This window comes from Brassica napus, chromosome A7 (assembly GCF_020379485.1).
Source record: "Brassica napus cultivar Da-Ae chromosome A7, Da-Ae, whole genome shotgun sequence".
NCBI classification, from domain to species: Eukaryota; Viridiplantae; Streptophyta; class Magnoliopsida; order Brassicales; family Brassicaceae; genus Brassica; species Brassica napus.
In genome coordinates this window covers 22,111,046-22,129,772 of record NC_063440.1, presented here as the reverse complement: position 1 = coordinate 22,129,772, position 18,727 = coordinate 22,111,046, and the positions used below count along the sequence as shown (strand labels likewise).

Below are 18,727 nucleotides of genomic sequence, written 5' to 3'. Positions count from 1 at the left end.
CAACCGTTATAGGCCATGTCATTTCTCATTTTCCATATCCAATTGGTTGGAGAGCTTTGTTTTTTTTTTTTTTTTTTTTTTTTTTGGACAAATGAGAGCTTTGTTTAAGCTTCAGAAAATATTCAAGTTTCTCTTGTAACGAGCTATTCTATATATTTAACTAGAGGTTGGCCCGCCCTACGGGCGGGTAAGTTTACAACAAAATCATTTTATATCAAGTATATTTTAATTTTATAAAACATTTGAAAATTACTTTAAATTTAATATGATAAATATTTGTTTTCTAAGATCTTATTATAAATTTATTAATTTTTAGAATTTTATATTTATTTGTTAACATTTGACCTTTGTTTATAATTCTTACGTGTATAGATTTTTATTTGTTATCAACTATATTTTATGAAATTATACTATTTTATTTTAAGTATTCATTTCAATTATATTTTTGATGGAAATACGTTTTCTTTTGCATTTGCATGAGATTATATGTGTAGTATTTTAATATATTTTCTTAATTGTGTGTTAAAGTTTTATACGGACTTGTAAACTCGACGGACTTGTGCGGCCTATGCTAGAACCAATGTGACTCTGTAACACATGCTTGTTCAAGAAAATAGTGCTATGCGTAAAAAATTTTCCGTATTTATTTTTGTATAGAATCTTTTAAAGTGCATAAAAAGCATTGTGGTGCTATTTTGTTGTTTCTAGAAGTGTTTGTCAATAATGGTAATAGCCTAATAGGTATGGTACTACATTTTATTGTTTTATTTGTTTGATCTTGTGATTTTTTTGATTGTGCTAAATCTTATTTTGATTTTGTATTAATCACTATTTTACATCAGTTTTCTTGTTAATTATTTAAAAATTGAACCTGATGTCCAGAAATGGGAAATGTAAGTGAGATTGACTTTTTATTTTATTAACGTTAACATGGATTTGATGAGACGGAAAAAATATATTAGCGTAAATGGATTTTTAATAAAAAAAATTCTATATACTGTTGAAGTTATATTTTGAATTATATTATGTATTTTTTTACCAAATTGGTATTTGTTGACTAATATTTTTACCAAACACAAGTTCTATTAAGTATTTTGAGTAAATTTATGGTTTTATTTGTTATATTATTATTTTGAACTGATTTTTGCAAAATATTTATTTTTATTATGTATTAATAATTTACTGTGGGCTGCATCATCTTTTTGTTTATTTATCTATGCTTGAACTTGGTATAAATTTTTTTATGTGAGACTCCCTTTTTTCATGGGTGTTTGATGACATTTGAAGAAAAATATTGTAAATAGAGTTCTCTTCTTTTTGATTTTGTGAAAAAATTCCTATTTATTCTTGGAATTTATGTATTTTGTATAATATAATATACGTTTAACTAAATTATTATTTTGTTATGAAAATTGTTTAATAAGTTTTTTTTTGTTTTTTTCGTTTTTTTTTATCAAACTAACTAAGTTGACTTTAATTAGGTCTTTTCACTAAATACTTATTATTTATTTGGTTATATCTTGTGGGGAAACAACCAAAAAAAAATCTGATCTCCTGGCCTTTTGGGAGCACACTTAGTGTGGATTTGCTGCTACTCATGGAACATGTCCGAGCCGTGAAACGTATGAAAATTGTGAACTTAAAGTTGGTGCTTTCCCGAGTAAGCAAAGAAAAAACATATCCTTTTTGCAACTGAGAGCCAAAAATCATTATACTGGCACAGTTGCACAGCCTACTAAACTATTTGATGCAATCCTAAGTTGCTTTTCTGTGGTTTTCATAATATGTTTTACTTCTACAGTCAAGATAGAGGACTGCAAAGGAAATTAAAGAGGTAAAAACTCAATCAGCAGCATGAATTTTGCAATATATAACGATAAGAGAGTAGGAGAAAAAAACAAATGATCACCTGCAATGTGATAACGTTGTGCAGAATCAAATCAATTTCTGACTTGAATGGTTATAGCATCTTCCTAACTTTGACGTCCTTGTTCATCAGCAAGATCACAGAGACAATACATTGTACCAAATTGAATGAGCTTTGACTGCTCTCCCTGTCTCACTGGAGATGGTTCCAGCACTGCTCTCCAGGCCATATTATATTTAACATTATAAAAGTATGTGCTCACATTGACCATATTATATTAACTTTATAAAAGTATGTGCTCACATTGCGAGTTTGGCAAAGAAATAAAAATAAAACATTTAGGACAGCAGGAGTAAAAAGAACGTAAGTGCTCACATTGACCATATTATATTAACTTTATAAAAGTATGCTTTTCTTTTGTTGACGTCCTTTGCTTTGTGTGAACCATCTCCTCTGACCATGAACCAATTTAACCTTCTCAATCCTCTTCTTCCTGTGCACTCGACCCCGCTTTGCAGAACAGGCTCATCATCCTACTAATTATAACTTCAAACGACGGTCGTTTTGCTGGATCACTGTTCCAAGAACGTATCACAAAAAGGTTATAGATACCCTAGACACCCTAACCAATGATTTGAGGGAATATTTGGTGAAACAATGTATAATACGTATATCGTGTCTTACGTTTGCCAACAATCTTCTACTATGGATGCGATCTGAGGATTTAATCTTTCAGGCAAGTCCAACCGTCGGTCCATGAATCCCACAACCTATTTTAAACTTGATTAGAATCTTTATTATTGTGCTATAATCTCACAAGTTGATAAGGTACCTGGATAGAGCTTAGACGGTCCCATGGAATTAAAGTAGGCATTAGCTCCCATAAGATGATTCCAAAGCTGAGCACATCACACCTGTTACAACAAAAGTATTGAGTTTTTAATCCAAAATTCTAAGATACTGAACAATGTATCACAAGAAAGAGAGTAAGCAAGGGTTAATATGTACTTATCATTCGGAGGTTCACTCCTTAGAACTTCAGGGGCCATCCACTGTGGCTGCACATAGAAAAATATGAATGATGGTTCGTTACAGAACCGCAAGAATGTTTTATCGGTTTATAGAATCAGAGATGGCTTACTGTTCCTTTCCCGGATCTAGTGCTTAAGAATGTTGCGTTCTTCCACTTTGACAGCCCAAAGTCTACAACCTAGGGAATAAGTTTTTTTGTAACTTTATAAGTAAAGAGATCATTTGATGTCAAAAAAAAAAAAATAAGTAAAGAGATCATTTTTACAGGTCGTCAATAGTGCGACTTGTAGAGGAAAATTAAGGCATTTAGTTTTTGTACTTGTACCTTTACATTCCAGTTTCTGTCGAAGGAGCAACACTACTTCCAGATCAAGAGATCAATAATCTCACCTTGGCAGATACTCCATTGATAAGAATTCACTTAAGAGTTGTTACTGATTTCTGAAAGTCTTGTAGATTCAGAGTCCAACGTGCGGATCATCCTGAGTATGCCACAACCATTCTCCAAAGCAAGCTTCAAGATCTGCACCAACCATTAAAGTATTTGCCATGCTAATTAACTATAAGATTAAAAAAAGGCAGAACTTACTATTTGTCCGACACAAACTTTCTCTATAATCTGGAGGACAAGAAAGCTATCAACCATTCCTGACAAACATGAGCACACAAGGTTTATAAGTTATTTATCACTCTCAATCGTGGAATCTGATATAAACATAAAGCCATAATGATAAGGTAAAGCTAACATAAGGCATTGATCATCAAAAACTTTCAAATTTAAGACAAGAACCTCCTACGACAACTATAAAACATGCAATCAAGGTAATGAAGAAGCTAAAACGTTTCTAAATCTCATGGTGTTTGAACAGCAGCAAGACGAACCTCCGCCGTATTTGAGAAGCGGCAAGAAGAATGCATAAACTCACCATAGTTGGAATTGATGCTTGACATAGATTGTTCTTTCAGATTTTGGAGCTGTGAAGCTGTTGGAACTTCAATCGGTCACCTTCGATGATGTTTGGGCCGATTATGAAAGAGTGGGAGGAGAGGTGGAAACGACGCCAATGCTGGATTAATGTAGTATATTAAGGAAAATCGAAGCCGTTACATAGATGTTGATCGGATTTGGTGAGATCCGAAGGGGTACGGTGACTGATCCCCAAAGACTACTTGAAAGAAACCCTAAAAAAATCTGGGTCAGCCTGTGTAGAAAAAATCAAACGCAGAAGCCCATTGCAATACATCGAGAGAATAGTCTTAAAAGAGTATGCCACGTGTCAGTAAAAGCACTATACTAAAAGAAGGACGTGGCTGCTTGAGGTGGGAGAAAACTCCAAATTATTATTATAGATAGATAGATCACCTGGTGGCTGGTGGGCTTAAGTCAAGTGAGACGTCCAAAAACTGAAGAGACATTCTGCAATGGAACATCATATAATTTGTGCTTTCAGAAGCATGGCTACATGACTAGCATGTGGAATCAGTTCGAAGGTTTTGTCTATATAGGTATTCTGCGACAGGAAGACCACACACGTTGTACTGCTTCAATCTTGTTAGCACAAGATAGTATTATGTATGCTTAATGTTAGGTCAAAGATAAAGTTTATTCACTAGTAGATGTAAAATGATATAGAAACTGCTACAACAAGCTAACAGTTAAGATTGTTCACAAAATGCTTTTAACTACCGGTAATTTTCTGTCATTTTGATTTATTTACAGTTTGTTTGGATATTAAAAATAGTATAAATCATAAATCAATTTATTCACAATTTTGTTAGATTATACTTTCTGTTTATTCTTATTAACCACATTTATTTTAAATGAAGCCCTTTTATTGGGTGGTCCAAAGGAGTCACAAATATACATAGGCATTTCTAACTAAAATGAAGCACCTTAAACACCATACCGATTTATACATACATTAAGCTTCTCTGAACAAAAAAACAAAAAAGTAGTTAGAGAAGCAAATATAAGTTGGCAAGGAAACGTGGTAATATATGATCAAGGAGAAATGTTGTTAGACAAGAGGATCCATTATGGAACAATAAAGTGGCGTCTCTTTCTTCTTTTCTTTCTTTACTGGCATGGAGCCATTAGTGGACTTCCCTTGTTCATGTGCCCTTGTGGGGTAATAGCTTTTACATCAGCAACAGATTCTGATATGATTATCCTCATCTCACTATTAAATGGTGCGATTCACCATCTTATTCATGTGTATTACCTTCTTCACCATCTTGAGCTATTTGAAGCTTAGTCCAACTAACATCTCCAATTTGATGATTGTCTTTTATATAAATAATACAAATAAAATAAAATATTTCGTAATTTAAAACCGAAAGAGAGTTGTTTATGCTTTCGTTCTCTTATAAGATCAGGATTATCAAAATAAAAATAAAATAAAGTACAAGTACAGGATCATATCAGGAAGCTACGTGAAGCCGGGCTTGGGTAATCATAAGTTTGGTGTTCTTCCTTTTTTAAATTTATCATAAATGATACCGTCGCGGATTCGCCGATAAGATTTTTGCCCACGAGGAACATATTATGTGTGTAATCGATAATCGATATTGTGTTCTCTTCTTCACTTAATTTATATTATTTTCGCAGAAAAGCAATAGTTTGGTTAGTGTGACATGAATTCAAGTCATTGTCTTTGTGCATATACAATTCGATCACACATGACCTGTTCACACTTCACACGGTTCGTCTAATTAATTCAGATTTTGGAGGTGTAACAATTTGAATGGATAATCAACAACCATCAAATCCAATCATTCAGGAAAACTCTTATTTTTATAATAGTCTTATTACAACAGTGTCAGTGGTTGCCAATTAAAAAACGTACTTCTAGAAAACAAAAACATTATATAAAAAAGAAAGAAAAAGAGAGGTAGAGGCCATTTTTTTTTTTTGGTAAAATAGGTAGAGGCCATTGTTAATTGACTATCCATCGATATCGTCTTCTCGAAATATCTACCGATTAGATTGAATATATTATTATTGAGATATTTAAGGATCTTACAGCGTCCAAGGAAACCACCATGTAAATGCTTAGTTTTCAGAAGAACATGTGCTTAATTATTTAAACTCTACAAGTTCACAAGCTTAGAGCTAATGGAAAAAAAATAATTTAGAGATAGTCATTGCCCAACATGAGTCTGCATGCATGTGGTTGAAGAATACTTTTTGATATGTCTTATATTGATTTTTTATATAAAAAATAATCCAAGATTATGAACTTATTTTAAGAGTATGAACTTTTCATATGTGCATGTAATATAAATCTCTTTATTTTGGAAATCTGAAAAAACAAGCAAAACAATGACAACAGATAAATAATAATATCAAAACACTATCTAAAGTATTTTAGATAAATAAACATGATAATTTTTTGGATAATGGAATGGATTTAGAAACTCAGAACATCTAGAATTAGTATTCAAACTTCGACTACAAATTAATTTCAGGATGAATCACAATTTAGATAAGTTTGAGTGATTTTAGTATTTTTTTAAAGATATGTTTAAAAAAAATGAATAGTTTTCATATTCGTCTAATATATATTTTATTTTATCCAATTCAATAAAATTAATAATTCTGAATGCATAGTTTATATATAATGTTGCTGACAAAAAAAAGTTTATATATAATGCTCAAGAAATCGGTAGATGACTGTTAAATGTTTTATATGAAACTAGTATTAAGCCCATGCTATGCATGGGAATATATATATTTTTTTTGGTAAAAACATGTGAATGTTTTTTATTTCAAATAAAAGAAAATTTTAATTATGTATAACTAAAATAACATGTATTACTTGACTTTGATATATATAAGAGAATGCTAACACACTTATCATTAACTAACCACACATATACTGTAGAAAATGAAATTATAGATTTGTTTCACTATTTTTACATTGATGTTAATTAGCTTGTTTGATTTATAATATTAGTTTGAAGCTTTTTTGTATGATTTATCTTTCATTGGCTAATTACATTTATTAATTCATTCAGTATCTCCATTTACAAAAACTAATATTATAAATCTAATGAACAATAAAAAATTAGCATGTTATAAAGAATTTGTGATCTTTATCGCTTGAACCATTTTATTTGAAAACACAGTAAAAGAATTTGCATAAAAGGGGATAGTGACCATTATATTGAAAAACACACGAACATATAACAAAGGGAAGCATTATAGAAGATAGCAGATATACTTAGTATTTTGCAACAGAAGAAATTCAAACTTTACCTGTTCAAAAGAGATATACTTAGTAGTCCCAATCTATCTCTCTCATTCAAAGGAAGGTTAAGTTTTGATCTCGTCTTCTTCTTCTGCTTGTAAATAAGAGTATCCTTTCATATTTTGTTTCTGATCGATTGACAGTTTCTTTGTTTATGTAGACATGAAAAGTAAACAAATCTATAGATAAATAAGGTGGAACATCGTTGGTGTAGTTAGTAGTGGGTTTAGAACTGCTATACGGTTGCTTCTTTTTTACCAACATACGATTGCTTTTTTTTTGTTCTAATTAATTTTCTTTTTAAATTTGTAAATATTTATTATGTGGCAAATTATGATTCGTCAGGTGACTTGTGCTTTAGTATATAAAGGAATAGTTTTCATATTCGTCTAATATATATTTTATTTTATCCAATTCAATAAAATTAATAATTCTGAATGCATAGTTTATATATAATGTTGCTGACAAAAAAAAGTTTATATATAATGCTCAAGAAATCGGTAGATGACTGTTAAATGTTTTATATGAAACTAGTATTAAGCCCATGCTATGCATGGGAATATATATATTTTTTTTGGTAAAAACATGTGAATGTTTTTTATTTCAAATAAAAGAAAATTTTAATTATGTATAACTAAAATAACATGTATTACTTGACTTTGATATATATAAGAGAATGCTAACACACTTATCATTAACTAACCACACATATACTGTAGAAAATGAAATTATAGATTTGTTTCACTATTTTTACATTGATGTTAATTAGCTTGTTTGATTTATAATATTAGTTTGAAGCTTTTTTGTATGATTTATCTTTCATTGGCTAATTACATTTATTAATTCATTCAGTATCTCCATTTACAAAAACTAATATTATAAATCTAATGAACAATAAAAAATTAGCATGTTATAAAGAATTTGTGATCTTTATCGCTTGAACCATTTTATTTGAAAACACAGTAAAAGAATTTGCATAAAAGGGGATAGTGACCATTATATTGAAAAACACACGAACATATAACAAAGGGAAGCATTATAGAAGATAGCAGATATACTTAGTATTTTGCAACAGAAGAAATTCAAACTTTACCTGTTCAAAAGAGATATACTTAGTAGTCCCAATCTATCTCTCTCATTCAAAGGAAGGTTAAGTTTTGATCTCGTCTTCTTCTTCTGCTTGTAAATAAGAGTATCCTTTCATATTTTGTTTCTGATCGATTGACAGTTTCTTTGTTTATGTAGACATGAAAAGTAAACAAATCTATAGATAAATAAGGTGGAACATCGTTGGTGTAGTTAGTAGTGGGTTTAGAACTGCTATACGGTTGCTTCTTTTTTACCAACATACGATTGCTTTTTTTTTGTTCTAATTAATTTTCTTTTTAAATTTGTAAATATTTATTATGTGGCAAATTATGATTCGTCAGGTGACTTGTGCTTTAGTATATAAAGGAATAGTTTTCATATTCGTCTAATATATATTTTATTTTATCCAATTCAATAAAATTAATAATTCTGAATGCATAGTTTATATATAATGTTGCTGACAAAAAAAAGTTTATATATAATGCTCAAGAAATCGGTAGATGACTGTTAAATGTTTTATATGAAACTAGTATTAAGCCCATGCTATGCATGGGAATATATATATTTTTTTTGGTAAAAACATGTGAATGTTTTTATTTCAAATAAAAGAAAATTTTAATTATGTATAACTAAAATAACATGTATTACTTGACTTTGATATATATAAGAGAATGCTAACACACTTATCATTAACTAACCACACATATACTGTAGAAAATGAAATTATAGATTTGTTTCACTATTTTTACATTGATGTTAATTAGCTTGTTTGATTTATAATATTAGTTTGAAGCTTTTTTGTATGATTTATCTTTCATTGGCTAATTACATTTATTAATTCATTCAGTATCTCCATTTACAAAAACTAATATTATAAATCTAATGAACAATAAAAAATTAGCATGTTATAAAGAATTTGTGATCTTTATCGCTTGAACCATTTTATTTGAAAACACAGTAAAAGAATTTGCATAAAAGGGGATAGTGACCATTATATTGAAAAACACACGAACATATAACAAAGGGAAGCATTATAGAAGATAGCAGATATACTTAGTATTTTGCAACAGAAGAAATTCAAACTTTACCTGTTCAAAAGAGATATACTTAGTAGTCCCAATCTATCTCTCTCATTCAAAGGAAGGTTAAGTTTTGATCTCGTCTTCTTCTTCTGCTTGTAAATAAGAGTATCCTTTCATATTTTGTTTCTGATCGATTGACAGTTTCTTTGTTTATGTAGACATGAAAAGTAAACAAATCTATAGATAAATAAGGTGGAACATCGTTGGTGTAGTTAGTAGTGGGTTTAGAACTGCTATACGGTTGCTTCTTTTTTACCAACATACGATTGCTTTTTTTTTGTTCTAATTAATTTTCTTTTTAAATTTGTAAATATTTATTATGTGGCAAATTATGATTCGTCAGGTGACTTGTGCTTTAGTATATAAAGGATTATTAAGGGGTGCTTAGACTATTTTTTTGAACATCTAGATTGATCTTTCAAAAAGTTGTTTAAAAATAATTGTTTAGTTTAAGTTCTTTAACTTCAAAATAAAATACTACTATTTAAACTTTAAAAGCATACCTATTATAACTGAAGGTTAAATGCAACCAAATACCAAAATATATATTAAATTAAAATTTTAAATTAATTATTCATGCAATATGTACTTATCTGAGACTGAATTTCAGTCTGCTATAAGTTTCTTTTGGGATTTAAACTTTTAGTGTTTTTTTCGGATATCAATCTGGGTTCAATTTTGATTAAACGGATATATAAAACTTATAACCCAAAATATCATAGAACAAGATTCATTATATATTTAGGTCGGATTCAGTTCGGTTCAGATTCACGGATCAAATTCTATTCAAATTTTTAGATTTGGTTTATTTGTCCCCCTAGCCTATGTTCGTGAGAAGCCAAATGGCTAACGATGAATTTCTCTCGCAGCTATATTTTGAGATGGAAGCTTTTACTCAGTCCATCAAGAAGATCAAGATGCTTCAATTATGTTAAAAATGTTGAGACGGACATTTTGTGAACTGACAGAAGTGACGCGGTTCCTTATTCAGTGACCACCCTAAACTAACTCTCTCAAATTTTGAACGACTTTTGCTCACTTTATGATGAAGTATATTTTCATTCATTCTCTGTTTTTAATTCTGAATTGCCTAGAAGACTCTTGGACGGCGTATCTGTGTGAACTCCTATGAATTGCTCTACAATTTTAGCTTTAAAGTTGTTTTGAGAACTAATTTAAGCATTAAGTTTAAAATTGATCCCTGCTTATAGTTTGCTTCTCTCTTCTTTACTGCTAGTGATAGATCTGGCCATCTGGGGATAGAAGGTATATTATAACTTTAGTCATAAAATTATAGGAAAATGAAATATTCGAACGGTGAAAACATATAAAATAAGAGAGATGACAAAACACTTCAAATACCTAAAGTAAGTATTTGTATTACTTTATAACAACTATTTTATTAATTAATATATAATTATAATTTTATCTTTTCATGTATATTTTGTTTCTAACCATTCATATATATTTTAAAGGTTCAAAAAATTCAAATAGACGTACGTTATCAACTTAGGATATTGCAAAAAAAAAAAAACTTAGGATATTGCATGTGTCTGTATATATCCTATTATACGGGTTAGGCAATGTGATTTATTCTGTTTTTAATACACTATAATTTGTGAAAATAGGTACTATATATTCATAATTTTGTTTTAGAACGAAAACCCAAATGTTCAATTGGTGATGAGTATTTTTTTTTTCCGTCAAATTGAAATTTTCACTAAACGGGCGGAGCCCAACTAACACAATACAAAGGCCAAATAAACGGGTCCAAAAAAACGCAAATCACCAACCGGGCCCAAAGCCCACCTACGACACCCGATCAGTTCGAAGAAGCCCCGTCGCCGCGCGGACACACGCTACGGCTCAGACGTCGCCCCCCTTCGGCACATCACCAGGTAGACCAACCTTCGATTAACTAGAGAGAATCGGAAACCACACAATCCACACATCGCCACCGCAAACGCCTTCCTCTCCGGTGAAAACTAAACTCGGAGAGCGTCAATCGATAGTTCGAGAGCTCAACCGAAACCGTTCAAACCCATCACCGAGATAGAAGCTTCGCGCGACCTAACACCATTAACCATGGTCGAGCTTCGATCACCCTCCTACGGGATCTCCCCCCACCCAAACAAACCAGAACCTTAAAACTAAAAGAAAAATGAGAACAAACCCTAAAAAACGAACCCTAGGGACCCAAGGCGGCGAGGCAAAGCAGCGGAACGCTTTCGCCCCCCGAGATCTAAACCGACGCCGTCAGAGCTAAGGTAGCTTCTACCACGCGGGGACAGGAACCGGCGTCGGCGGAGCTGAAAGAGCCTCCGCCTCCCGGAGACAAAACCAAAAGACCGAACGAGGAAACCTCACCACGCCTACCTCACCCCGACCGCGCCCTTGTGTCAGAGACAGATCCGCCATAGACGACCTTTTTCCAGAGCTCAAGCAAGGCGGCAAGAAGAGGAGACGAAACCGAAACTGAAACGGCAGCTTTACTAATGGCTGGGGGCCCCGGTGACGGCACGCGCGCGAACGCGCTGCCCGTCGCCGGACCCTATGACAGATCTGTTTTCTCTCTCTCTCTTATCCGTTCTCTCACTCACAGTCAATTGGTGATGAGTATATATTGAAAACAATTTTCAAATTTAATGAAATAACATACAAAAGACCGAGAAGTTACCCAGCCCTTTTTTGTGCAACAAAGTTACCCAGCCCTAAGATTCGGTGTTTTGTTTTATACTAGATAGATACATACGTACGTCATAACACAAAAGATACAGAATTGTTTTTGACCCAAAAAAAAAAAGATACAGAATTGTTCCTTTTTTTATTGCGTTGACAAGGAAGTTTTGTCGCGTTTTGAAGTAAAAAAAAACTCATAAACTTCCATGCCGCTTATCCCACTGACCTTTTTTTATTGCGTTGACAAGGAAGTTTTGTCGCGTTTTGAAGTAAAAAAAAACTCATAAACTTCCATGCCGCTTATCCCACTGACCAGTCATACACGTGGCTTTCTACTTGTGGAAAATGTAACTCACGCGCTCTTACACGCATATATTTTGGCTCGGACAGGATCATTTGTTTGACCGTAAGAATTGTCGTCATTTTAGTTTTACCGTAGTTGGGAAATGTGTACTGAAAATTTACCAAAACGCAGTCGTTTCACACGTCCGAATTCCTCTAGCACGAGGTCCACGATACAAACGATTCACGCTGGCGTTATTTATCAGCTCTCTTGCTCGCTCTCTCTCTCCAATTGTAGAGAAAAATAAAAAATAAAATAAAAATGTTTATAGCGTCTCCGGTGAAAACGAACTTATACGGCGTCGGCTTAGTGAGATCTCCGGCGTTTCCCGTACTTCCACGTAGGCTACAACACCGAGTTCCTCTCTCCAGACAAGTTCGAGCTGTGATCTCGCGGGAAGAAAAGGCGGTGGATCAAGAAGATGAGAAAAGTATAAACAGATCAGTCGTATATAGTAGCTCTCCTGCGTTTCCATGGCAGAGATCTAAGTATACAGGAACAAAAACGGTTATGGCGGTCGTGAAGATCAGGAGGAAGATGAGGGAGAAGCTAACCGAGAGGCTCGGGCATCAGTTTGAGCTTTTAATGAAAGCTGTCGGTCAAGGGATGTTGGTTCAGCTTGTTAGTGAAGATATAGATCCTGGTTCGTTTTCACTTACTTCTTTTGTTTCTAAAATTATATTTGCTTTAAAAAAAAATACAAATCAGTTTATCACTATTTTGAGCTAGAGAACAAAACCAAACACATAGATTCAGTCCCAGTTTTTACCAGTTTGGTCGTTTCTGCCTTTCTTGGATTTATCCTGGACTTAGGTTTTGATTCTTGATTTCATCTTTTTTTGGTGCTAAACTCAAGATCACAGCTATTCACTCGTGTATAATTAAGATAATTACATGGTTATTAAATTTTGATAAGTGGTTGGTTGTTAGTTAAAAGGACCACAATGATCACAATTCTTATCTCTCCCTCTTTGCTGCCATGGCCCTTCTGTCGGAACTAGTTGGTCATTGTAATGATCACTTTGCTGCAAAACTGAATCTTTCATCTTCCTCGCTAGATCTGACTTTTTTCTTTCTTACTTTTATTGTATGAATATCTTAGTTTGTGTATTTTTGTGCCAGATTGTGAATTTATCAAATCCGGTTTCTCATTTATTCTAAGACTATATAATAAGCTAGTGAGAGTATTAAATAATGTAGAAAACGATACTTGACTTTTCATTCCGTTCTACATTATTTAGATTTTTTTTTTTTTTAACACAACATTATTTAGATCTCTTATTATATGTTTTCAGAGTATCAGTATCCTTTAAAAACTTGTACTCATCTGCCACATGTTGTATTATAATTTTTTTAATTTATATAAAATTTAATAAATAATTAGATTATATTGAAAATAATAGTGTTATAGTATTGAAAATTACAATATTATTTTTGGGCATTGGAAATGTCCAGTTAAATGTTTATAGTTGCAGTAAAAAAGGATATCAATAGGGTTAACATTTTTACCAGCACAGGCTTCTTCTCTATTAAATATTAACTTGGATGGTGAGTCGGTGACACAATGTTTGTTTTTTATATGTTACAGAAACTGGTTCAGGTAGGAGGAGTTTAGAAACTCCAGTGCTAGGACTCCCCAAGGCTCGGAATGATCCTAGAAACCTTGAGTTCACCGCCACCTTCACTGTACCGACTGACTTTGGTAAACCAGGTGCCATTCTTGTCACCAACCTCCTTTCCTCAGAGATTTGCTTGTCGGAGATTATCATCCGTGACGGAAGTGACACCATTCTCTTCCCTGGTAACACTTGGATCCACTCCAGGAATGATAACCCCGAAGGCAGAATAATCTTCAGAAGTCAAGTGAGAACACTTCTTCTTATCATCAAAGTTCATTTTATTTCTTTAAACATCTTTCACCTAACTATTATTCTTGATGTTGTTTCACTAGCCATGCTTACCTTCCCAGACTCCTGCCGGGATCAAAGAACTACGAGAAAAGGACTTGAGGAGTGTCCGTGGTAACGGAAAAGGCGAAAGAAAGCCTCATGAGAGGATCTATGACTACGATGTTTACAACGATTTAGGCGATCCACGTAAAAAAGATCGAGTTAGGCCTATTCTTGGTGGACCAGAGAGGCCGTATCCAAGACGCTGCAGGTCTGGCCGGACTCTCGTTTCAAGAGGTGATCCATCTCTCTTCTCTCTAACTCACTTTACATAGTACTAAGTAATATTAACATATATATAATTTAACATTTAAACCAAAAAAATATATTAACATATTGTCTTTGGTTCTTGACTTGCATGGTTATATCATTCAGATCCACCTTGTGAGAGCAGAGGTAAAGACAAGGAAGAATTTTATGTTCCAAGAGACGAAGAATTCGAGGATATCAAGAGAGACACTTTTACAGCTGGGAGATTAAAAGCTCTCTTTCACAACCTAGTCCCATCTATTGCAGCTGCATTGTCTAACTTAGACATTCCATTCACATGCTTCTCGGATATCGATAAATTATACAAATGTGACATTGTCTTGAGACCTACTGAACCAAAAGACACAGGCATTAGCGGGGTTTTTGGCGGTTTCGTGGATGGGATCCTCAACGTTGGGGAAACACTACTAAAATACGATACTCCTGCCGTTATTAAATGTAACCTTTTGTCATTCTTGAAATGGTCTCTCATTCAGAGTGTAATCATTCTTGAAATATATACATATTATGTGTTTTCTGGTTTGGTTGTTCAGCTGACAGGTTTGCGTGGCTGCGCGACAATGAGTTTGGACGTCAGGCTCTCGCTGGTGTCAACCCTGTGAACATTGAGCTTCTGAAGGTATGTTATTTTCCACCATTTTTAAAATCAAAAATTTATTCTGTGAGAGTTTCGGAAATGTCAAATGCCTTTTATAGCACAAAAAGGTATGACAAAAATCACATAAAAAGAGAATACTTACTAAATAATAAACCCAAATGTTAATGTATTTTTGATTAAATGTATTTTTAAAAAATGGTAGCCAACATATAGTATTTCAATCAGTTAATAATTAAATTACTTCAGATCCTAAACCCTTACTCCACCCCTAAATATTAAACTATAAAACCCTATTCACTAAACTCAAACCCAAAATGTAAAATAAAAATGTCTTTTCAATTTTAAATTAATGCTTTTGAAATTGTTTTTTATATACTATTTTTAGAATAAAAATGTATTTTAATGCTATCCTATGGTACTTCTCTTATGAAATTTGTTGTGTGTATTGATAGGAGCTGCCAATTCGAAGCAAGCTTGACCCTGATATATATGGATCACAAGAATCTGCTCTCACAGAAGAAGTGATTGCTAAAGAAGTTTTACACTATGGAATGACTTTGGAACAGGTTTTGTAATAGTGTACTATAAGAATCTTCTCATGTTGTTGATCACAAAACTAAAAGGGTTAATATATTGGTGAATTCAGGCGTTTGAAGAGAAGAGGTTGTTTCTATTGGACTACCATGACATGCTCTTACCCTTTGTAGACAAGATAAACTCCCTCAAAGAAGATCCAAGAAAAACATATGCATCAAGAACAATCTTCTTCTATTCAAAGGCGGGTGCACTGAGGCCGTTGGCTATAGAGCTCTCGTTGCCTCCCACGCCGGATAACGATAACAAGTTCGTTTATGTGCATGGACATGACGCTACCACTCACTGGATGTGGAAACTAGCCAAAGCTCATGTCTGCTCAAATGATGCTGGTGTTCATCAACTAGTGAACCACTGGTAACATAAGTTAACTTGAGCTTTGATTTTGTGGTCTCTCTTGATGTATTGAAGAGACATGTCTTTTTTTTTGCAACCCTCAGGCTAAGGACTCACGCTTCCATGGAGCCATACATCATTGCTACCAACAGACAGTTGAGTACAATGCATCCGGTTTACAAGCTGCTTCACCCTCACATGCGCTACACGCTAGAGATCAATGCACGTGCACGTAAGAGTCTAATCAATGGAGGAGGAATCATCGAAAGTTGCTTCACTCCAGGAAAATACTCGATGGAACTAAGCTCTGCGGCATACAAGAGTATGTGGCGGTTTGACATGGAAGGACTTCCTGCTGATCTTGTTCGAAGGTTAATAAAAGACAACACTCTTTTAGTTTGGTCAGATGTGATGCAGAGAGAATATTTGGAAAATATTCCAAATATTTTGATTATCTAGTTTAGTACTTATTAATAAGATAATTAATTCTATTGTTTTAGGGTTTTATGATATTATGATTTTTTTTATTTATAGCCATTTATGCTAAAGTTTGTATGTCTCTCTATCTAATGCGATATGACATCATATATAGGGGAATGGCAGAGGAGGATGCTTCAGAGGAATGTGGTGTGAAGCTTGTGATCGAAGACTATCCATACGCAGCAGATGGTCTTTTGATCTGGAAAGCAATCAAGAACCTAGTTGAATCCTATGTGAAACACTTCTACTCTGATCCCAAATCCATAGCCTCCGACTTTGAGCTCCAAGCTTGGTGGGATGAGATCAAGAACAAAGGTCACTACGACAAGAAAGACGAGCCTTGGTGGCCTAAACTCAACACAGCACAAGACTTGACCGAGATCCTAACCAACATGATATGGATCGCCTCGGGACAACACGCAGCCATCAACTTTGGTCAGTACCCGTTCGGAGGGTACGTCCCGAACCGACCTACGCTGTTGAGGAAACTTATACCACAAGAAAACGATCCGGAGTACGAAATGTTCATGAGAAACCCTCAGTACAGCTTCCTAAGCTCTTTGCCGACACAACTGCAAGCAACGAAAGTGATGGCGGTGCAAGAGACGCTCTCGACGCATTCCGCTGACGAAGAGTACTTGATCGACCTGAAAGAGAATCAGAGACGTTGGTTTCAAGATGAGGAAGTGGTTAAGTATTTTAGCAAGTTTTCGGAGGAGCTTGAGGAGGTAGAGAAGAAGATAAACAAGAGAAACAAAGATAAGAAACTGAAGAACAGAACAGGTGCTGGGATGCCTCCTTACGAGCTACTTCTACCTACTTCACCACATGGAGTCACTGGCCGTGGTATTCCAAATAGCATTTCCATATAGTTTATGTGATTATTATGTTGTATGGGTTTTTTTTTGGTGGTAGAGTCTATATCTGTAAAATATATATGAGGATTATTATGTTTTTTCCTTCTTCGTTTATCAATGTATCATGGTAGTAATGCAAGAAGTTTTATACTTGTATCGTATTGCATAAATTTATATTTTTTATAAAAATTTAGGACTGACAGTGGACTAAAGCTAAATTCATCGCTAATTAAAAAAAGTGGAAAATGGTCTTGACTATTTTTTTCCCGACACGGGCATTTTCTGATAAATAAATAAAATCTGTAAATGGGTATCATTATTATCATAGTAAAGTATACTTTGGGACACCGAAAACCAAATTGCAAATAATAAAACACCACAATAGTCTACAGAAACCACTTCGTATGCTTCTTGTCAATGTTGTCATTGTATGCTGTCTTTGTAATCGCAGTCAATGCCGGCTGAGGAGGGGGCAAAGGGTGCCACACCACACATTCAATTTGGTGTTGTAATAATCAAAGTTCCTGATTTTATATATTTATATTTGTGAATAATATAAATTTTAGAAATAGTACAAGGTTTTTTATTGAAAAGCGTTAGTGAATATATTTTATTTACAATATACATGTAAGTACTCATAACAAAATCAGTAATACTATAAAACTTGAAAGGAAAAAATACTAAAATACCTAAAAATTAAAATTTGAAGGTTTAATTTTTTTTTACCTAGCAACTATGATATAATATTGAACGGCGCGCTGATAGCAGTACCTTTTCACAATTACTGTCCAGCTATAGTTCCAACTACCAACAAACAAGTAATAATATGACCATGTTTTACCTTATCGTCATTTTGTTTACATGGTGCATTGCAGAACCCATATCTAATAGCATAATCAGTTTCGTAATCAGATAAAAGTTTATTTGGAGAAAAAAATGGTGTTATTAGCAGGTCGCCCTATGAGATCTTGTAGCGGCACTTAGACATTGGGCTTCGACGCTTCGTGTTCCTCATATAATGCCCCATGGAGTATTTTGAACTGATCACACAATAGTATCTTATAGTTTATTTTTTGTGTATTCTTATGACGTATAAAAATATAATAGAGAAAAAGACTAGGATAGCACCAAACCAAGTTTTTGTTCCCAAATTAACACTCAAGGCTCAAAGTCACAAAAATAGGTTTCATTAAAAAGGTAAATATACACTTATACCCCTTGGGTTAATTAATCCAAACCTTAGGGTTTAGAGTTAAGGGATGAGGTTTTGGAATTAGGGTTTAAAATTTTATAAAAAGTAA

The 18,727-nt window shown here is 33.5% G+C and overlaps 1 protein-coding gene across 1 annotated transcript; it reads left to right on the top strand.

Annotated features, from left to right (window-relative positions):
- The first annotated feature begins 12,468 nt into the window (after positions 1-12,468).
- On the top strand, positions 12,469-17,578 carry LOC106410673 (lipoxygenase 6, chloroplastic-like). Its single transcript, XM_048735927.1, has 9 exons — positions 12,469-12,985; positions 13,931-14,205; positions 14,294-14,528; positions 14,667-14,999; positions 15,095-15,180; positions 15,612-15,725; positions 15,806-16,110; positions 16,194-16,460; positions 16,682-17,578. The coding sequence occupies exons 1-9, from the start codon at positions 12,604-12,606 to the stop codon at positions 17,439-17,441; spliced, it is 2,757 nt and encodes a 918-aa protein (XP_048591884.1). The 5' UTR covers positions 12,469-12,603; the 3' UTR covers positions 17,442-17,578.
- The last annotated feature ends 1,149 nt before the right edge of the window (positions 17,579-18,727 follow it).